Genomic DNA, 23,207 nt, shown 5'->3' on the forward strand with positions numbered 1-23,207 from the left:
CTGAAATTACATTACAAATATTTAAAACAAAGGGTAAATTATAAAATAATAAAAATAAATCCAGAGTTAAATACTATGTGATAGTTAATTGATTCAAGAATATAGTTGTAGTAAAATATAACACGATTCAGTAAAGTGAAATTCAGTCAAATACAGTGAAAATAAATAGTTAAGAAACACCTAAATAAACTAATACACCAATTAATTTAAGATAAATAAATAATGACGTTAAATTACTCACTCTCTACTCAGTTGTTTTGATGGTCACAGAGCTGACATCAACTTTGAACTCCCAAGTTTAAACTTTTTCATTTGATTTGAAAGCACTGTATAAACTGTACTGTTTAAGTTGCTGCTGATTTATTTTTAATTCCTACTGTGAAGTTAACAAGATGATTAATTTGGAAAATGACTTGATTACTATTCAAACTTATTTATTATTTGCAAACTTTTAATCAGAATCTGTGTTTAAAAAATGGCACATATCCTGCTTAAGGATCCCCATTAATATGTGTCTATATAAAAATATGAATATCATCGTGTGCCTTCACATTATGTTGACTAAAGGCACGTGATCTCCGCCAATGTGAAAAGTGTGCGTGTGTGCATGATGTGAGTGCAAAATGTACAAGAGAATAAACAGGTTTTCATAAGTGCGTTTTACTGTGCGTTTTCGTTGGCATGGATAAAAAAATAAAAAATAAAAGACTTACAGTAGCATTGTTTACACATTTACAAAATTTGGTCAAAGAAGAAGAGAACGACAATCTCTCATCCTCAGACACACACGTAAAACAAAAGTACACTGTTTTGTCAAATATTATTAAGACATTTAAGTGCTTTAACAGCGGGGGCAGCGCTGCATTAAATGTCAACCTCCTTGGATGTCTGAAAACAGGTGGCTTAATCCGTTTAATTCTTATTCCAAAATAGAGATATTATGGAAGAGGATTAGGGACAGTGAAACGAGAAAAAAAGGTTTGGCAGGATTCTCACTTTATTCTCAGAATTCTGACTTTAAAGTGAGAATTCTTACTTTAAAGTGACCTGCCGCCATTAGGGGCGCTGTAGATAGGGGACCGAGTCCCCTAATTCGAGAGGTTTGCACCCAAACCTCAAAATGTATGGGGTACAATTATAGGAGCGACCTTTTTCAGACGAGGCACCTCCAGGGCAAAACAAGGGAGGCTCGACCAACCCATATTTAAAGTCAGAATTCTCACTTTAAAGTCAGAATTCTGACTTTATCTGTGCTACTATTATTCTCACTTTAAAGTCAGAATTCTCACTTTAAAGTCAGAATTCTGACTTTATTTGTGCTACTATTATTCTCACTTTAAAGTCAGAATTCTGAGAATAAAGTGAGAATCCTGCTAAACTTTTTTTTCTCTCTCTTCACTGGCCCTAATCCTCTTCCATAGGATATAGAACATAGTATTGCAAAGAACATTTTGGACTTGTCTTCCACTTCAACAATGTTTTTTCACAGTGACGTCAAGGCTTACGGTGTAAGGTTCAGCAATGAAGACCTCCGGTAATCAAAGTCCTCGTCCTAACTCCATCATCGCATCTTCCGATTGCTGTCCCGCGTTCCATCCATATCTTTCACTTTGAGGTGAGCTTGACCGTAGTGTTTTATAAGCGCGCCAGGCACCAGAGTCGCCAACGCAATGGCCAGCAGCTGGGCTAGCATGGCCCACGAGAAGATATCTTCCAGAGAGTGGATCTCTGAGAGGATGGCGCCCGTGCGCACGCAGATGAAGTTGTAAGGTATCAAACCTGAGAATGCAAACCCGCAGGAGCGCTTTTTAGTGAGCCGGGCGTTTGTGGTTTGTGTGGTGTTGAAAGATTGGGGTGCTCACCGATGAAGACGGAGAAAAAGAAGATGGGCAAGGGGATGTTGAGGACAGGACAGGTGATGTTAAGGAACCAGTTTGGAGTCATGGGGAAAAAGCGCAGGAAGAGGAGGAAAAAAAACAAGCTGCTACGGTTTTCCTCTACCTTACACAGAGGAGGAAGAGATAGGAAAGAGAGGAAGGATATGGACGGAAAGACAAGCACGATGGTGATTATATTGAGCAATTTTTAGGATGAGTTCATCCTTGAAGTAGCTGTGGAAAAATGGCCAAAATGACCGTAAAATTGTCATATTAGAATCAAATGGCAGACTTCCTGTGTCTTTTCACAGGCATGACTTCTTAAGACTTTTGGTGCGTTTAGCCTAGGGTACTTATAATAGACATGCCTACCAAATTTCATGTTGCTCAGTAAAACTGGCTTCAGGTCCTGAATTTTCATTTTTATGACACATTTTGGTTGACGTTCTCCACAAATTCTGTCTATCACGGTAAAACCGAACGTTCAAAATGATCAAATAGATTAAATACACAATACTCTATAAACATTTTATAAAAACTACTACTAACTTAACTTTTTTAAGTTGGTTTAACTTTGTATGCTTTTATGAGTAATTTGTACTAAAATCTTTTGATTAAATTGAACTATACTAGTTTTTGCGTATGGATAACTTAACATAAATTAGCTGTAATTTAATAAAATGTAGTTATTTCATGATTTTAAACCTTATTTCTATTGTTTCAAAAAAGGTAATATTTACATATAAAATTATTTATGATTTATTTATTTATTTACATACTAAAAAAAAAAAACTTAATGTATGTAATGTAATATTTTATGTCTTGTTTCATCTTTTGTGTATGTTTCATATATTCAATTTATTTTACTGTTTTGTAATTTTATTTTACTCTGCTGTTGACATTGTAAATGATAATCTGTTCTCAGTTTCCTTACCTGGTTTGAATAAATTAATAATTTCTGTTAGATTATAGAAACTATGCTCATAGCAGGCGGCACAGTGGCCAACTGGTTAGCATGTCTGCCTCCCAGTGCAGAGGTTGGAAGATCGAATCCGGCCTTCCTGGGTGGAGGTTGCATTTTCTCTACGTTACTGCGTGGATTTTCTCTGGGTAATCCAGTTTCCTCCCACATAGCGAAAAATATGCATGGTATGTTAATTGAACTCTCTGAATTGTCCCAAGGTTGTTTGTCTGTGTGTACCCTGTACCCTTGAGGTGTAAAAAAAATAAAAATAGATTCGGTAAATATCGTGATATTACAGCGCACAATTCTCGTATCGATTCAATATGCAGCCGAATAGATTTTTTTAAGATACATTTTTTATGGAAATATTCAACAAAATGTCTTAATTTAAGCATGTAAGAATGTTATATTAATGGAACATTAAGCCTTAAAATTTGATTTGTTTGTTTGTTAAATACGGTGGACCACAGTTTATAAACCTGAAGTACATTTTCATACAAATCTTACAGTGTACATGTACAAGTTTATTGATGAGTATTTTCTCAATTTGAGTAAAAAAAAAAAATCACAATACTTGATTTATAGATTAGTATCGGGATTAATCAGTATCGAATCGCATCGTGATTTATGAATCGTGATACAGATCGAATCGCAAGCTACTAGGCAATTCACACCCCTACAGTGTACCCCCTCGTGAGGACACAGTGTACTTATGGTTTGGACTTGTTAATTGTATCCAGTAATTTTAAAACTAACATTTATAAATTAGTAACTGAGAAAAATTGGGTTGCTGTAGAGAATGTATTTAAAAAATTAAGGGTGTAATCAAACCATTCAAGTTCTGAAAAACTTTAACTTTTGAGTTGATCAACTAAAAAAAAGTGAATCAACAATTTAAAAAAAAACGTGAGCCAACCGATTACAGTGGAACCTCGGAGTTCGAACGTCTCGGAACTCGTACAAATCGGACTTCGACCAAAAAATCTGAGTAAAAAATACCTTGAAGTTTGACCTCATTCTCGGAGTTTGAACACCGAAGCAAACCAAGAAAAGCCGAACGTACCTCGATCGGGTAGCTGAGTGAAGCCGAGTGATGCCGAATGCTCACGTGCGGTAGTTGAGACGAAGCGCTGCTCATTTCCAGTCAAAGTGGGCGAATACTCCCGGAGGTGCTCCGTACATTCACGAGTGCATTTGGATTTTTCCACAACAATTTTCTTTGACATGGGCCCAAAGAAAGACAGCAGTGCCAGTGGCAGAAAAGAAAAACGTACTGTGCTATGAACCATAGTGGATTTAGGAAGGAGATTATCTTGCCGTTGTAACTACTTCCGTAAATAATGGCACAAGGACCCCCCTTAGCTGTTCAACAACGTGCCTGATGCTAAACAGCGCACAAGGACCCCTTGTAAAATACACTAACTCGGCACTAAACTAAACTATGCATTCATTAACATAGCATTTTTTATCCACTGAGGCCATCACACCACAACAACAAAGGTAAGGTATTTTTTAATGTTAAAACACTGTACAGTGTGTACATGTTTTTTTACATAAATATAAATTAAAATGGGAATTTTCTGTTTTTGGAGCTTGAGAACAGATTAATTGCATTTACATTATTTCCTAAAAAATGTTTCGGAGGTTGAACAATTCGGACTTAAAACACTTCACAGGAACGGATTGTGTTCAAACTCCGAGGTACCACTGTACCTCATTTTTTTTTTTTTTGCTTATTCAACAGTGTAGCAACGAGCAAAAAAAATAATCACCATACCTTTCTCTGCAGCAGCGCCACTTTGTCCGGGAAAACGCGAACCACATGCTGCTTCCCAAAGGCGGACGACAGCAGGTAGCAGAATGTTGAGCCCGTGGTGGTGAGCAGGCATGCTAGCGCCAAGCCTTCCCAGGGTCCGAATATGGCACCGGCCAGCATGTTCTGACCCGGGAAACAATAACGAGCAGTGATAGTGAATCAGGTTCTGGATTGTGAAAGGAAACGAGCGTCTCACCAAGAAGGAGGAGCCGGGAATGGCAAAGGACTGCTTGTAAAGGTACGCGCTGCAGAAGAGCAGCAGAACGTAGCCGTGGTGCTTCTGTTTGTAGAACTTGAGCATCTCGGCGAGCTCCCGAAGCTCGTCCAGATCTGACGGGAACTTCAGCCTGGAGAATGGGAAAAACACAAACTCCAGAACTTGGTTCAGTAAACCTCAAAAGATTGAAAAGAGAAATCACTAGACAGTGGATGCCCCAACACTTGCAGATGAATCTGTTTGTGGATATTTATTATTTTATTTACATATTTTTGCGTGGGCACCTTAGTTGTAACATTTTGCATGCTTCCTACTTGATGTTTCAGTACTTTTATCCGTCACAGCTTCCAGGACTAAAATACTATGATTGACAGTCTAAAGATAGTCTATATGAATGGCCTTTAAGGGAAATGTCAAAGTTGGATTATTTCTTTTTGATGCACCTAAATTGCTCTTGTCTGTTTCGTCCAAGTAGTGTGATTTATTGTTGGTTGGCCGCCCCTGAGGAACACAAGCTGTGTGTGTGTTGCATTCTGGGAAATTTAGCTATTTTTGACTCTTTACAGCAAAGGGAATGAAGGATGTTGGAGTAGTTGACACGCATTTGTGAAGCGGCGACTACAGACAGTCCGCTTTTGCTAACGAGGAGACAAGACGAGTGTTTACGCCAGAGCCATTACGCAATGGGTGAAAATAAAAGTGCCCACCATGACACATTTCCCTCCCGAAATACTTAACACGTTCAAGAGTCGCGTGTGCTCATGATGGCCAATGGCGAGGCCACATGTTGGGCTCTGCGACCAATAGGAAGTGGCGCTGATGAGAGGCTCAGCAGGTGCTGGACGAGAGCCACGGGCTTATGTTACATACAAGTACAAGGGGGATTATTTAATTTTTTTCTGGAGAGGGGATTATATTGTGTGTGTTTCTGCCCTCTTCAGCTACGCAGCCGCTTGAATATAATGAAAGAAAACGTAGCAATTAAGATACTATAATGCCCCTGCATCTGGGCAAGGAGAGTCAAAGTTGTGTGAGAAGTGCCTTGCCCGAGGACACAACGACACATGACTGAACAACCGTCTCTACACCCTGAGCCACGGCTGCCACACAGAAAGGGGCGTCTCAGGCAGAAGGGCATAAAAAAGGCGGAAGTACTGTATATTGGCAGCAAATGGAAAAATAGTAATGCCAAATCCCCTGTTCCGAATTCCACCACCCCCACCCTATGTTGCTGAAAAATTATATGGGGCATCCGTATTAAATAAGGGGGCACAAAGCTGGAAAAAAAAGAGCGGCTCTACTATATATCAAAAGGAAGTTATAATAAATTCCATCTGTACGCTTTTCCTTGTTCCCCCTTATTGTTTTTTGTTTTATTTATTTATTTTAGCTGGAGGAGGCAATGAAAATCCTGTGCTGCTCTGCCACTGCCCATTGTACAATAAACTGTAAAACCCTGTCATTTCTTTACTTTCAAGTTTAATTTGTCCTGTTGAAAAATAGCACTGTAATGTGTAATATACAATTATTACAAAATTAAAGGATAAGTGTGACTCATTAATTGTTGACCTACTTGTAGTAGTGGGGCTTTGGCTGGGGGGCCCCAGGCATGGCCGGCGTCACGTACTCATCCGCCGGCAGGAGGTGAGTGGAGAGCACGTAGAGGTAGACGCTGGCCGCCGCCACGGTGGCCGCTAACCCGGCAAGGGAGCGCATGTTTTAGCGGCTCCGCTCAGTGACTTGTGCATTTAAGAAGGGAAATACGAGGCAGGCGGCTACGTGGTGCGGTCCAGTTGGACGACGCACCGACCCCGGGAAGGCTCGGTGTCTATTACCCGCCGACACGCGACTCATGACAGCATCGGATCAGGTGACACCCGGCGAGTGGCAACTTTCTCTGGTAAGACTCGTTTACGTTTTTGTTTGGTTGTTTGTTTGTTTGTTTTAAACAAGCGATGCTCTCTTTTTCTTCTAAGCCAAATTAAACGTGTCGGTGTTCATGACGTGAACTTGTTTTTAAGGAATGTATGCCCGTTTAAACTGGTCAATTGAAGGACCGTTGATTAGCTGCCGTGCACACTAGGTTGTAGTGAGAGGGTCTGGCTACAAGATGGTGGCATGGTAACAAGTTACAAATGGGTCTGTGTACTGCACTGCGGTTGGAATAGTTTTGGATTTTAGTGGTGTCAACAGTGCTCACGTTCGTTACTCTATTAGGATTTAAAAATACTTTTGTCAAAGTTGAAGTATCAATTTAAGCATTTTAGTTATAAATTAAAAGTGTACAGTAACGGTAAAACAGAAATTTTTACAGGTTATCTTAATTTGACTTTTAACATTTTAAATGAACTTGTCCAACTGTTCAGTGTTATGGGGGGGGGGGGGGGGGGCGCACAACTTGCTGTTTTTTGGGGACCTTCATGGCAACATTCATGAAAGGCTTCTAATCAATGTGATGATTGCACACTTTGATGCTGACAGCTGGACACAGTTGTCGTTACTAGAGATGAGTTTAATAAACTGAGCTCACTCAATTGTGCAGTTGACGGTCGACAAAATCACAACTGTGGTTTTGACACTTTGTCTCACAGACCAAAAACTACTCAACTCGGAATTTCATTTCATACAAAGTGCTGTACATGGAGTAAAAATCAGTCATGGAATAAAGTAGGTAAAACAAGGTAAAGTAGGTAAAACAAAAATAACACCAAATAAATTAATAATTATTTTAAGTGGGTAAATTAATAAGTCAATAAAATAACACAAGTAGATAAGTAAATAAAATAAATAAATTAATAACAAAATACAGCAAGCACTATAAAACATTGAAACAATGATGAGTTTCATGCTGAGTCAAACGCCAAAAAAAAACAAAGATGTGTTTTAAAAGTGCGTAGAGAGGGAGGTTTCCTAATATTTAACAGAAGGTCATTCCAAAATCCATGGGGAGAGATTTGTCTAAAATCTCCCTAACATTTTAGAGGAAAATAATGTGGTTAAGCAGAATTTAAATTTAAGTTAAAAAATATATTAAAAAATAGGAGTTTATTATCTAGAAATGAAAGTTGGTTGATCATTAATAAGTGGAAATATATGTTTAATGTCTTCTGTATTCATAATTGTTCTTTCACCATGCAAAAATATTTTTATCCAAATACCTGATTATTCAATAGAATTTTCCGTAGGATATTTGAATACCAAAATATTCTATAGCTGCAGCACAAGAGGGGTCTGCAACCCACAGTGCTATACTGTATTATACCTAATATAAATGGATAATGAAAGAAATGACCTGACATTTGGGGAGGACTGACCATCGGGAATTTCATGAATTTGTCAAATGCCCAGTCCATCCACAGCGACGAATCAAATCGGGACGTTGGACACTGCAACACCGCTCCCCGGAAAAAGTTCAGGCTCAGGATTTGTTTTTACTTTAAGCCCTGTTGTTAGTAGCTCTTCTGGTTTACCACCAAGTGGCATGCCTGGTTTAAATGTGCACACACTGCAGAGCAAGGAGTAGCGTTCACAGACACACTTGATGAATAGGCATGAGCCGATATGAGCAAAAATATCAAAGTATTAAAATTACAGCTCTAAAATGTGCTTATTTGAAATATTTGGGAAAATAAAAACAGAATTTTTTTTCATGTAATACATTGTATTTCGTTTTGAAACAAACAAAAAAAAAGTAAAAAACATTACATTACACAGTACATTAAGAAACATGTACCATGTTAAGTTCATAAGTAAATAAATGTTGATATTCTTCCTCTGTTTTAAGTTCTTGGCAAGACACAGTGTCTAATCACTGGTGAGCTATTTTTAAAACGCACTTCACATGTACACTTTTTTTTTTTAAACTAAGTATAATGCAAACTAAGGCACATCTCTCTTTCCTCGCTCAAGGACTCCCTCACGCTCCTCCTGCACGTACACTAATTGAAGGAAATTAACTTCAAAGATGCTCTAAAAGCTAGAAGTTTAGGAGCAGGGTTCAAGTTGTTCTATCATGGTGTAGATAGGAAGAGAAATGGAGTCGGAGTTATCGTGAAGGAGGAGTTAATTATAAATGTCCTGGAGGTAAAAGAGAGTCAGATAGAGTGATGAGGAATCGAATGTGTGATGATCAATGTTGTTAGTGGGTATACGCCACAGGTAGGATGTGAGCTGGAGGAGAAGGATAACTTTTAGTTGGACCTTGATGAAATGATGCAGAGCATCCCTAGAAATGAGAGAGTTGTCTTTGGTGCAGACTTCAATGGACATGTTGGTGCAGGAAACAGAGGTGCTGAGGAGGTGATGGGCAGGTTTGGTATTGAAGAGGGTCTTCTGCCCAGATTTAGTCATAACTGTTTTAATTTCCTTATTTCCTCAGTAGAGCTTTGTGAGTGTTATCGCAATTTCTGCCAGGTGCCGTCATGACTGGGACCTCCTCTATTTCCACAACAATGGGCCATTGTCAATGTGTTTGAATGATGTCTCCAGGTGCCGTCATGACTGGGACCTCCTCTATTTCCACAACAATTGGCCATTGTCTGTGGTTGAAGTCAATATGTAATGAATGATGTCTTTAAAAGTCTTATCTCATGTCTGGTGAACTCCGGGTGGGCTGTTTGCGGGGGGCTTTGTGGTACCGCCCTTCAAGATAGTATAAGAATGTTGTAAGTCCTCTGAAATCTTCGCACTTGTGAGAGACTGCAGCCATTGTCTGGAACTCATTTGTGCCCGGAATATTCTGTAGAAATAAAAGCTTCGAAGCAACTGTTCATCGATCTCCAGACTGCATTCGGATAACCAACATTCTCACTACCCGAAAGAAAACGAACACCTGGAGGAAAGATCTGCCTCCTAACAGTATCCAGTAGAGGAACGCAGAAGGACAGATGGTGGTTGACTTTGCAAAAACAATGGAAATGGCTGTTGTGAATAGTTTCTTCCAGAAGAGGCAGTAACATAGGGTGACCTAAAAGAGTGGAGGTAGGAGTTCACGGGTAGACTACATCTTGTGTAGACGGTGTAATCTGAAGGAGATCAGCGACTGCAAAGTAGTGGTAGGTGAGAGTGTAGCCATACAGCATAGGATGTTAGTGTGTAAAATGACTCTGGTGATGAGGAAGACAAAGACGGCAAAGGCAGAGCAGAGGACGAAAAAGTGGAAGCTGAAAAAAGATAGTGTTGTATGACTTTCAGGACGGAGTTGAGACAGGAGGTACTTCCAGATGACTGGACAATTACAGCAAATGTGATCAGGGAGACAGGTAGGACCAGAGACTTACCATTAGGTAAACCTAAGCAGTTGCCTAGGGCCTCACGTTCTAGATGACTCCATAAAATTCCTCATACACTAATGGCCAATATAGTTGTTGGAGAGGCTAGGTTTGGACTGTATAGGTGCGATTCAAATAGAGTATCTCTTTTCGCCCTCGGGGTGTCAGTCAGAACACAAAGCAACAGTGGAGCGAAGATGTGGATTGGCAGCTTTAATCCAGGAACATCAGCAAGAGGCGGTTACAGTAGTTGCACTTTAGTGTACAGGCATACAGGCATGGGCTGCTATGATGCAGGCACTGTGGCTAACTATGGATGCTTGCAATCCTGAAGTCCGGTGTATGCATGGTCTGATCATTTATGTGTGTATGGTTCAATGTGCGTATGGTTTGTTGACATTCTGCTGTTTCAATTTAATTATAACTGTTTTGATTTTAGTTATAACAGTTTAGATGTAGTCATAACTGCTTTAATTTCCTCAGCAAAGCTTGATGAGTGTAATAATGTGACGGAACGTTTGAAGATTCTTCCTTCCTTTTCCCACGTAATTAGCCATCTGTTTTGGGGGAGAAAATGTGTTAAAAAGGATTCCTTTGTAAAGTTGTGTTTGCTTTGGGGGGGGGGGGGGCAGGTTGTCTGCGGCCTACTGTGTTTTCGCCCGGTTGGCTATCTGTCGGGGTGCCAGGTTGTCTGACCTACTATATTTCCACATCAATCGGCCATCTGTCCATGTGTATTGAGTACTGTGTCTTGGGACTTAGGGGCGGCACTGGAGAGGGACGGGGCTTAAGGGCAGCAAAGGAGGAAGAGGAAGGGAAGGTTTTTTTTGGGGCTGCTATGCTGAAACTATAAGAACGACTACAAGTGGGAGGGGACACACACACACAAGGGGAACCACAGCGATTTTGTCTGTATCTTGTCTGTGTCCAGAAATTTCTGTAAAATAAATCCTTCGAAGGACCTGTTCACCGATCTCCAGTCTGATTTTACGAACACGCGGAGAACATAAGGATCATTTTCTAAGAGGTTCAATGTGTGTATGTTTAGTAACAAACCACTAAACATTATTGTGGCCGACTACGGCCGTGGACGTCGCGTAATGGCGGCGCGCAGTGAGAGCATAATGTCCCAAACTGACGGCAGACATTATGTGCAAAGTGGGGCAAAACATGCAAATAAGCACACAAAACTTTAGTGAACTTCTCTACTAATGTCTAACACGCAGAAGAGAACACATTTATGTAGCTAAATGGTGTTTAAGACACTTAATTAGTTACATAGCGAACTTCAAAGAGGTACTCAACGAGCTGTCAATCAAATCGGAGTCTGAGCTTAATAAGGCACACAAGACACACGGTAGTGCGACAAATAAACACGGTACACATAAACTAAAACACTACTTAGTGTACTGACTTTTGGTCAAAGACGCACACGATCACCACAGCTCGCAACACAGTCTGTCATGGTGGCGTCCAACTGCACAATAACCGCTGCGCAACAAGTGATGGACCCAGAATGCAATGCGCGAATAACAGAAGTAACGTCACTCTATTCTTAACGTGGAATATGGAAAATATACAAATATAATAATGATGACTATTAATATTTGGAACCTTTTTAACAATAGTTTTTACTTATTTACGCAAATTAGTTATATTTTTGATCCAAATCATGTCGCTAAAATGCAAGCAGAAGGCTTTTTGTAACGTATGTCATTTGGGGCCCTCCCCTCAGTTTCCACTAATGGATCAGTCCATCTTATTGCGCATGTGCATGCACAAAAACAGAGCGGAAGGGCGAGAAGTAACGGCAACGAGCGAAACTGAGAAGAAAGGAGAACGTAAAAAATTTAACAAAGTTATCCCAGTGGGGCTGAAAAGAATGAGGAGGAAAGCAAAAAGTTGATTGCCAAGTTACCAAAAACGGCAAATATTTTCACTGCGTCTATGGAAATTTACAGCCTGCAGCAGCAACAACAAGATCGACACCTGTTGGGGACGCAAAAGTAGTGAGTAACTGTTTAGCTGGTGACATTTCCCCTGTATTGATAAGTATTTCTTCATCTCCTTGAACTTGGGAGGGCCCGTTATCATTGCAGCTTACCTCCCGCATGACGGTTGCTATTTTTAGAACAAGTCGGGACATGTACGTCACTACCCTGGCTACGTGACATATTTAAGCTCATTTTAAATGAATTAATGTGCTGTTGGACAGTTTAAACAATGTTCATATATTTGTAGCATCACTTGTTTCTCCTGTGAGTTGCAGCCAGCCTGTTTTTAGGCTTGTCATGATGCATTTTCCAATCTGGCCTAAAGTGAGTTCTTTTTTAAAGTTTTGTCTTAAGAAGTCACCCCGCAAGGAATATTCTTTCACTTTAAAGCTACTGAACGTAGAATATTCCATTTCGAATTGCTACTGCCACCTGCTGACGAAAAATGAAACTGCACATACCGTTAGCTGAGAGATGTAACGTCGCTGCGGTCTGTTAAAGCTACATTACTTCACATCCGCAGACAGGGCACGGGAAATTCTAACCCGAATCAAATCTGAAAACTATTGGCCAGAGTCTTGCAGGAGTACCCATTGTGAACAGCTAAGGTGTTAATCTACTAATTAGAAGGCATTTCAGTCATAAATGGTCAAATAAAAAGCTTATTGTAAAGTTATTTTTTGGAAAAAAGTTGCATATTGCAGCTTTAAGCATTAAATAATCGTTTGGGGTTTTTCACTGAGCAGGAAGGGTTTGAAATATATAACCAGCAACATAATGTATAGTGCTCAGCGCAAAAGGGTACCCCCCCTTTGAAAAGTAACATTTTAAACAATATCTCAATGAATACAAAAACAAGTGGGAAAGTTTTTTTTTAAGTAACACCTATTTATAATCAACTGTCTGCTTGACACCTGTGTAATGGATAATGAGACTCACCTGTAGACGTTTGTAGTCTAAAATTTGGGCAAGTTGAGCTTTGCTCCAGAGACGTTCTGTGGGGTGTACCCATTTTTGCAATTTAAATTTAGTCTTCGTCATCATTTTGGAAATTGTTTTTGTGTTCATTGACATTAGTGTTGTTCCGATACCATTTTTTGGCCCCCAATACCGATTCCGATACCCAGCTTTGCAGTATCGGCCGATGCCGATACCATAACAATACCTACGTTTTTTTGTTCTCATTTTGTCCCGTTATTTCATTTTCCACACACCCTATTAAAAAAATAATGTGTTCCTCGTGCACTTTATTTACTGCCACATAATGTTATTAATGTTATTAAATCCCCCAATTCTAGATTAAAAACATAAGGCATATATATATATATATATATATATATATATATATTAAGTGTTAAGAATTCTTCAAGCTGTTTTGTGTGTGATGTTTAAATATCTTATTTTGAAATCTATGCTTTTATTTGGAAGGCTGCTCCGTAGTTCTGTTTCCTGTTTCACATCTCTGTTCATCATTCACCTCATGCATTTATATTTAGCTTGTGCAAAACGTTAACTTATTGATGTTCGTCCAAAACAATCTATCTGGACATACTGTAAAACTTATTTTAAACAGTCACTCACGTCTCACAGGGAAACCAAAATGACATTGCCAAAAATCGGGAGATTCTTCTTCTCCAGACACTTAGTGAGGTGGATTTCAACATTTTGTGGTAACTAGCGCTAAATTTAGTTCAGTCTCAATTGTGTTTGTGTCCGAGTGGATTAGTAATTATTTTAGTAATACAAAGAACCACGAACATTGAATGTGGCGACATCAGATTATGAATAAATAAATGAGGATTTTGATTGTATTCGTGTTTCTCCAAAAGTGAAAGTAAACAGAACGTGGTGCCCTTATAGGCTTTTGAGGGAATTACGACCTCCTCAAGCGCCAATCAAATTACTAAGTCGTCCAAAAAGAAAACATCAATTATTGCTACAGTGCATTGCAGAGTTTGTCACATTTTTACACTCGACTGCTAACTGTGGCCTATATGGAGGTCAATTGGGTGCAAAAGTGACACATACCCGTAACATGAGGCATGTGCCTATACATTAACTACACGTATCTTCATATATGTACCCGTAAACCAAATGCACATATACGTAACTGCATATTCGCATCCGTAAACCACGAGGTACATATGCGTAATTGAAGATCCATAGCCGTAAAAAAACACAACCATGTCGTGGGAATATTTTCTAAGTGCACAGATACAAATCACCAAACACGGGCTCTCGAATCTGCAGTTGCGACACTGTGCTTTGATCGGCACATTAATCACCGCCAAAACGGGTGCAAAAGTGACAAATACCGTAACATGAGGAATGTGCACATACAAAAAAAATGCACACAAACGTATCTGCATATTTGTACCCGTACACCTGGAGGCGCATATGTGTAATTGAAGATTCATAGTCTTAAAAAAACACACACAACAATATCGTGGAAATATTTTCTAAGTGCACAGATAGAAATCAACAAACACGAGGTCTCGAATCTGCAGTTGCGACACACTGCTTTGATTGGCACCTAATCACCGCCTAAACTGGTGCATAAGTGCCACACACTTGTAGAGCATGAGCCACCCACTTGTAGAGCATGAGCCACACACATGTAGAGCATGAGCCACACACATGTAGAACATGATCTGTATGCGTAAGTGTTGTAAAATACTCTGACAGCAAATCTGTATCGGGGATTAAACTTTATCAAACATTCATTCTCAACCACATGGACACGAATCATCAGTTACAAGTGCACGAATCTGCTCTTCTCACTCACTGCTTGAAAAAAAAAAAGCGAGCCCCATGTGTGCAAACTTTTGCACCTCTTTTCGCACCTAAAGAACCGAGGCGTATTCTCGTAGAGCCAATCGCGCTGATCTGTATGTGTAGCTTCATGCGCGTTCCCGACAGACACGTGACGCCTTTTGTCCTATCAGTTTCTTGACTTTGAATTGCAATGTTGTTTTGTGGAAAACACTACTTCACCTTTCTATTTTTATGCAGGATCGTGAGTGGTCGGCGGCAACAATGAATACACAGAGACTTGATATACTTTTGCAAGAATAACTGTGTCTTTTATTCCCCGCATATAGCAATCAACATTTATACTGTGCTAGGATAATCGTACGTTTTATCCCCCGCAAACAGTAATCAACACCTGCGCTTTGCTAGAATGATTATACCTTTCATTCCCCGCAAACGGTCGATTTGCTAGAATGATTATACCTTTCATTCCCCGCAAACAGCAATAATCACGACTCGATTTGCTAGAATTATTGTACATTTTATTCCCCGCAAACAGCAATCAATACACTACAACGTTAAGCAGCATAATATGATAATCATCAGCGCTTACCTTGCCACTAGACCGAGGAGCCCACGGTCCGGGTGAAGCAAGCTGCAACAACGGCTGGGCAATCATACGTGTTCCACAGCTGACTCCGTCCGGACCGTGTGCCGCTCCGTTTTTTATTCGTCAGCAAAAAGTTGTGAGCGTGAGAAACCGGGCTGTCCAAGCCTTCTCCCAGACACTCTCGAAAACATGTTTGCGAAGCAGGGAAGGCTGTAGTATAAACAAGGAAGAGTTCCCAGGCTGATCCCGCCCTTTATTTACAAATTGTTGGGCACCTGAAATCGTACAACAGTTCAGGACAACAACATATCCTTATATAAGAGGTTTCATGAGGACATATCAAACCATGGTTATTTTTCCCTTCAAATGTCTATACCAATTTTAACTGAACTCTTCTTGTGTCTTGAATTGTGCGTTGCATGTGTACCTTATCTTATTTTTGTCAAAATTTACGGCCTCTCTTTTGTAGCTGTTAGAAAACGATCTATGTTTTCCGCGTGTTAATTGTTTTCAGAATCAGAGTTGAGATCTGTGAAGTTTTTCCTTCAAAGGTTTTATTATCAGAAATTTCTGAGACACAGCCGAGCTCACTGAATCAGTGATTTCCCTCAGTGTGTGTGTTTACAGCGGACTCACAGCATTCTTATACAATATTGAAAAAGTAGTACAAGCCTCCTACAGGATACAGCTCCCCCCCTCCCTTAATCCCCCAGTCCTGTGAATCATGGAAGGGAGACAGGAGAAAGCAAATAAGACTTTGACAGCATCATATTTTAGTTCAACCCCAGAAGGGAGACAGGAGAAAGCAAATAAGACTTTGACAGCACCATACCCAGATCTGTCCTTTAGACCTTAGACCTGATGACCTGATGAGCAGAAACTCTGACAGCACTTAAACATACACATCCTCAGATAAAACACAGGAAACCTCCCAACACAACACTTTCCCAGATAAGTGGAAGGAAGAATCTTCACTCATCAAACTTTACTGAGTTAACACAGTTATGACTAAATCTAAACAGTTATAATTAAATTGAAACAGAAGATTGTCTTCATAGCACAGTCCAATTATGGCTGATCAGAGTGGAGATCTATCACAGGTCAGTTTCACCGCTAAAAGCGAATCTTGCATAAATCGCTAATGGCACTGATAGTTGCATGATTGTCAGCGTGTTAACTTGAAAAAATCAGAATATATTGTTAATTTTTTTTAACATTTCAGTAAATGCTAAGAATACAACATTGAACAGATGATGCTTGAGGGTGATAGTTAGGTTATCTTTCATTAGACATTTATCTCAAATATGTTTTCTGTCCTGTAAACAATCCTGGCATATTCATCAAGTCCGTCCTTCTACCTCTGGGGTATCTCCACATCAAGCCCGTTCTTTTCATTCTGTTTGTCCTGCCATGCCACATCTGGGGTTTCTGCAAAACCATCCACTGTACAACAAGAATTGCAAAGGTTGGGTTTCAAATGTGTGTTTCTGTTTAAAAATGATATTGTTGAGGAAATAACATCTTGTCTTGAAAATAATGTTTGTTCCTTTCTTATATTCTTTGTTATTATTATTGACTTATTATTAAAATATTTAAGTTAATCAAATGTCAGGTTTACCTGCAGACATTTGTAGAAATCATCACTCAACAAAAGGAGGCAAAGACACCGAAACTTTTGTTGCTAGCCAGAGAACAAGGTACGGAGGCATGGCAACCAGATGCTCTCCCTTCCTCTCGTTCAGCTTGGTCTTTATTGAACACAGCAAAAGCCCATCCCAGCCCATACAGGGTGTGGCTAATCATTATCAGAGGTGTTTACACCAGTCATATGTTATTCTAAGGCAAGGTATTTTTGCTTAGTCATTTGTTTACACCAGTCATCAACCCTTGGCAGCCGTCGTCATGCGTCAGTCGTGGATCTGATAAGCGTCTCCTGGGCCTTAATGCGTCTGTTCAAAGCGATCTTCATCCAACACTTCTTCACTGCAGACATTCTGAATATGTTTGACAAAAGGCATAATGCACAAATTCCCACAACAACCAGCTTAAATACGTTTTAGTGAATGTATAATGAATATATATATAATTTTCCTAACATTACCCCGTTTATTCTGCATTTGCACTAGAACTTATCATCAAAAGAAACTCATAGAAAACTTTATTCAATTGAATCATTAACCAGTTGCTAAATGTAATCAGACAGCAAAACGTCATGAACAACAGGAGGTTAGTAGAAAGGATCTGAAGGAAGAAAAATGTTTTCCTCCAAATCAAGTAAGTCACTAATGTCACTCAAGTCACCATTGAGATTACCGAGCAAAAGATACATTTCTGCCAATTTTGAATTTGTGGGGGCTAGAGCAGTTGAGATAAGCCGGTTGAGCAATGCGCGAATGCAGGGAATACAACAACATCCACACAAAGTAAGAATAGCTGTAAACATGGCTGTAGAAATCAGGACAGAAAAAACTAAGTGTTTATACTTTCCAAATGTTTTATCCCACCACTTAAACCAGATAGAGGCGTCCACCCCCGAATACTCCTTCATTCTGTGGTTTAGAATGCGCAGGCCCTCGATAGCCCTCGTGAGTGACCCATCCGGAGCTGTGTTATTCGGAATGAATGTACAGCACTGGTCACCGAACATTGTGCACACTCCTCCTTGTTCCGCCAGAAGCATGTCGACCGCGATGCGGTTCTGGAAGGCCATGAGTGATGTAGCAGCCAATTGTTCTCTTACGGCATTTGTTTTGTGGAAAACACTACTTCACTTTTATATTTTTATGCAGGATCGTGAGTGGTTGGCGGCAACAATGAATACACAGAGACTGATATACTGTGCTAGATTAATTGTGCCTTTTATTCCCCGCAAACAGCAATCAACACCTGTACTGTGCTAGAATAATTGTACCTTACATTCCCCGCAAACAGTAATCAACACCTGTATTGTGCTAGAATAATTGTACCTTTTATTCCCCGCAAACAGCAATCAACACACTTCAACGCTAAGCAGCAGAATATAATCATCATCAGAGCTTACCTTGACACTAGACCGGAGAGCCGACGGTCCGGGTAAAACGAGCTGCAAAACGGCTGGGCAATCTTATGTATTCCACAGCTGACTCTACCCGAACCGTGTGCCGCTCCGTCTTTTATTCGTTAGCAAAAAGGGGTGAGCGTGAGAAACAAGGCATACAACCCGAGAATTCCCAGGCACCCTCGAAAGCATGTTTAGGTCTACAGTATAAACAAGGCATACAACCTGGGAATTCCCAGGCACCCTCGAAAACATGTTTAGGACTATAGTATAAACAAGGAAGAGTTCCCAGGCTGATTCCGCCCTTTATTCACAAATTGTTGGGCACCTGGATTCGTACAACAGTTCAGGACAACAACATATCCTTATATAAGATGTTACATGAGGACATATCAAACCATGGTTATTTTCCCTTCATTCCACCCCCTGGACTCATGAAACCTCATAATATTTTCAGATAACGCATTGGTCCTGGCACATTTGTCCAAATCAAAAATGGGTTCATTATAGACCCATACCCCTGTTATAGTTTTGTCGTTTGATGATCCTCCCATAATTGACCAGTATGGAAAGTGATTGTTTCCCATAGATATTATCCATACATGTTATTTCAAAATATCGTCCCCTTATTCCAAAAGTGTTCTAGTTAATTTGTCATCCATGGCGCGTTTTACCCGTTTCACATAGAAGCAAGTACATACATTGAGTAAAGATATCGCACATCATACCACAATAAGTACAATCAATGGAGGAGTCAGTATTTTTCGTGCAAAGGGTGATAATCCTCTAAATATATCATACCAGTGCGACGCTGATGATTGTTCCAGTACCTGTTCCCTGGCTACCACTGTCATTATCCGTAATTTTGTAATGTTATGACGGTGTTCTTTCACCATCTGTTTTAGCACCTCAGAGTCGCTCAGTGTGCAACTGTACTTCTCCAAGGAGATACCCAAACGGTTGTCATGCAACACCTCCCACTGGATCAAGGTGAGAGCTGTGGCATCAGTGAAATTGGTTAACCGATAAGTATGATTGTTCCATGTCCACAGATAGACATCCTTGAGGCAGCCAGAGAATGGTACTTTCGGCAACTGGGGATGCAACCGGGTTGTAGCTACACATAAGGTGTGTGGCCCTACCTGATATAGCACATCTCGGGGCACCTCAAAATCACAGTCACACATTGCATTTTCCTCTTTCAGGCATGGATTGGTGTAACCTTGATTTAGCATACAGACTTTTCCTCATAGTCATATTTGTTTTGGGTGCTAACCACTCTCCTTTAATGTGTAAAATCCAGTATGCATTTAAAGCTATGACGGGTAATACATAATACCTGCATACTGTCTGAGAGTTGGTTACATTATATTGCACCCATGTGCCGGTGCACACAGTGTCATTGCAAACAGTTTTTTCCGCCTGTAAGCATAACCAAACATTAGTAGTAATATTCCATATCCTTCGCCATTCGTAATAATTATTTGTTATTACAATTGCTTTCAATCGATTTACTTTGGCATGTATGTATTGCAATGACCACGCAGTCCAATTCATCCAATCACTCATATTTTGCAATACCTCATTAGTGGAGTTGTTTACTTTTTCTCGAAACTGCACTTGTTTTTCCCAAATTAATACATTCTGTGCTTGACCTTGCACCGCAGTTGGCATCCACTGTGCCACTTTTACTGCATCATGTGTGTATTGACCAGTGTAGTGCAGCTTGCTTGTAGTAATCTGGTTGTCAATCAGGTTGGCGGATCCCAGCAACGTTCCTGTCCCCCCCCAGAAGAGTGTCATACCACGCCCGTCGAGCACGATGACACTCTGGTAAGATAGGGAACTTGATTGTCCAACGTACCTCAGTTCGAATCAGTCCATGTGCCATCTTCATACAGGTTGGCACGATAGGAACAACGTGGGTTGTGACATCGGTGGTAGTATTAGGGGACACCCATATGGCATACCGGGACGTGGATCGTCCCGTGATTTCGGAACCATTGGCTATCCACGTGTCTTGGCTCACTGTGATTGTCCAGTCAGTGCCATTGTTGTTCCCGGTGCAATTCCTTTTTTCCGTATCATACTCGCATAAAGAACACGTGGCATTCACCGTCAGTTGGCACCTTCTGGCCATCACAGGAACATCCTGTCCACGGAAGCACTTCCGACACACCTGGAGCGGACAATCACTGCTTACGTTGGCAATCAGGCAGGCTTGCCTGCCTGGACAAGTAAAGTCGTCCTGGGTGTGGCGTTTCTCCACCACAACCGAAACCACCCCACATGCCCCATCGTCCGGCACCACCATGTCTTTGGCCAGCATACATCCTCTCGTTGTACTTGGATCCCCAATCGAGGTGAATTCATACCTGTACACATACACACAGACAATTAGTTTTCTCGTAAATAACATTTGTTAACGGGAACATACACCCACTTTTCGTCTCCAGGATACATTACGGCCACAGAGCTATCTTTCCCCTGCGCTATAATTGCTCCAGCTTTGTCGGTCAAATTTTCCCCTTTTGTTATCACCTGTTTTGGCATTTTTTCACAATTTTCGACCGCTGTTTTTACATCATCTATTTTTAGATCAATGCCTCGATCCAGGGCCCACTGTCGGGTCCCCTGGATACCCCAATGTCCACTTTTCTGATGTACCCATCTTGCTAGGCCCACGTGGATTCCCTCTGCACTATCATCACTTTTACTAACTGGTCTACCTCTTGATTGTGTAGTGCTTCAGAATCTGTATTTTTAGTGTGTGCATCTACATGTGACACCGTAATTTTAACACCCTGTACTTTGTCCCAAATGTCTCTCCATAGTTCTGCACCCCATACCTCCTTCCTGTATATTTTCCACCCATGTGCATGCCATGGGCCGCCAAAAAATGGATGGTGGGTGGCAAATGGCCCCCGGGCCGTAGTTTGGACACCTTTGTCCAATGTTTTGACTGCTGGGAAATGAAAAAGATCAAATTAGACTTTTTTGTCTAAATATCAAATTTACACAGAACTAGTTATAAATTGTGTTACATAATATGCATTTTATCACACATTGGTTTATTTCCCCTTTAAATCCACAAGATTACATTGTCATTTTTCTTAAATTACATTACAATTGTAAAAATGTTGAACACAAGGAACTGTCAGTTTCCTGAAGCTCATGAACAGCGTGTGATATTGTTTTGTTTTAGCCGGCCAGTCACTCACGTAAGGCCGCTGTTCCAACTTAGCCATAGCATACGCTTCCAATAAATCACTTTCTTCACCCTCAGTAACACCAACGCGTACCACAGCATTGACAGACGGCCACCATTGGTCGAACGCTGGAGCACGTGTGGTGGTTTCGGTTGCGGTGGAGAAACGCCGCTGACAACCGCACCAAGGACTACTTTACTTGTCCAGGCGGGCAAGCCTGCCTGATTGCCAACGTAAGCAGTGATTGTCCGCTCCAGGTGTGTCGGAGGTGGTTCCGTGGCCAGGACATTCCTGTGATAGCCAGAGGGTACCCAACTGACGGTGGATGCCACGTGTTCTTTATGTGAGTATGATACGGAAAAAAGGAATTGCACCGGGAAGAGCAATGGCACTGACTGGACAATCACCTATGTCACAACCCACGTTACTCCTATCATGCCATCCTGTATGAAGATGGTGGCACATGGATTGATTCGAACTGAGGTACGTTGGACAATCAAGTTCCCTATCTTACCAGAGTGTCATCGTGCTCGACGGGCGTGGTATGACACTCTTTTGGGGGGGACGGGAACGTTGCTGGGATTCGCCAACCTGATTGACAACCAGATTACTACAAGCAAGCTGCACTACACTGGACAATACACACATGATGCATTAGTAAAAGTGGCACGGTGGATGCCAACTGCGGTGCAAGGTCAAGCACAGAATGTATTAATTTGGGAAAAACAAGTGCAGTTTCGAGAAAGAGTTAACAACTCCACTGATGAGGTATTGCAAAATATGACTGATTGAATGAATTGGACTGCGTGTTCATTGCAATACATACATGCCAAAGTACAAAGAAATCGATTTAAAGCAATTATAATGACAAATAATTCCGAAAGTACCATTCTCTGGCTGCCTCAAGGATGTCTAGCTGTGGACATGGAACAATCATACTTATCGGTTAACCAATTTCACTGATGCCACAGCTCTCACCTTGATCCAGTGGGAGGTGTTGCATGACAACCGTTTGGGTATCTCTTTGGAGAAGTATAGTTGCGTACTGAGCGACTCGAAGGTGCTAAAACAGATGGTGAAAGACCACCGTCATAACATTACTAAATTACAGATGACAGTGGTAGCCAGGGAACAGGTACTTGCAGTGGCAAAGACGGTGGAACAATCATCAGCGCCGCACTGGTATGATATATTTAGAGGATTATCACCCTTTGCACGAAAAGTAACGACTCCTCCATTGATTGTACTTGTTGTGGTATTATGTGCGATATCTTTACTCAATGTATGTACTTGCTTCTATGTGAAACGGGTAAAACGCGCCATGGATGACAAATTAACTAGAACACTTTTGGAATAAGGGGATGATATTTTTAAATAACATGTATGGATAATATCTATGGGAAACAATCACTTTCCATACTGGTCAATTATGGGAGGATCATCAAATGACAAAACTATAACA

The 23,207-nt window shown here is 40.7% G+C and overlaps 1 protein-coding gene and 1 long non-coding RNA gene across 3 annotated transcripts in view; one reads left to right on the plus strand and one right to left on the minus strand.

Annotated features, from left to right (window-relative positions):
- Window positions 1-1,389: 1,389 nt before the first annotated feature.
- LOC147164214 (transmembrane protein 41A-B-like) lies at window positions 1,390-6,946 on the minus strand. The gene is made up of 5 exons (XM_086092558.1): window positions 6,448-6,946; window positions 4,854-5,004; window positions 4,619-4,780; window positions 1,863-2,001; window positions 1,390-1,779 (listed from the first exon to the last, which is right to left on the minus strand). Exons 1-5 carry the CDS (start codon window positions 6,588-6,590, stop codon window positions 1,562-1,564), a joined length of 813 nt encoding a protein of 270 aa, XP_085948684.1. The 5' UTR covers window positions 6,591-6,946; the 3' UTR covers window positions 1,390-1,561.
- LOC147164215 (uncharacterized) overlaps window positions 4,036-23,207 on the plus strand; it is a 26,427-nt gene continuing 7,255 nt past the window's right edge. Inside the window, exons 1-3 of one of the 2 annotated variants that reach the window (XR_015096836.1) lie at window positions 4,036-6,774; window positions 19,442-19,526; window positions 19,589-19,664. This is a non-coding gene — a long non-coding RNA (uncharacterized LOC147164215). The remainder of the gene's footprint in view (window positions 6,775-19,441; window positions 19,527-19,588; window positions 19,665-23,207) is intronic. The other variant, XR_015096837.1, reaches the window with a different exon arrangement.

The sequence above is a fragment of the Leptonotus elevatus genome, chromosome 13 (assembly GCF_054856555.1).
Source record: "Leptonotus elevatus isolate MCC_2025b chromosome 13, RoL_Lele_1.0, whole genome shotgun sequence".
NCBI classification, from domain to species: domain Eukaryota; kingdom Metazoa; phylum Chordata; class Actinopteri; order Syngnathiformes; family Syngnathidae; genus Leptonotus; species Leptonotus elevatus.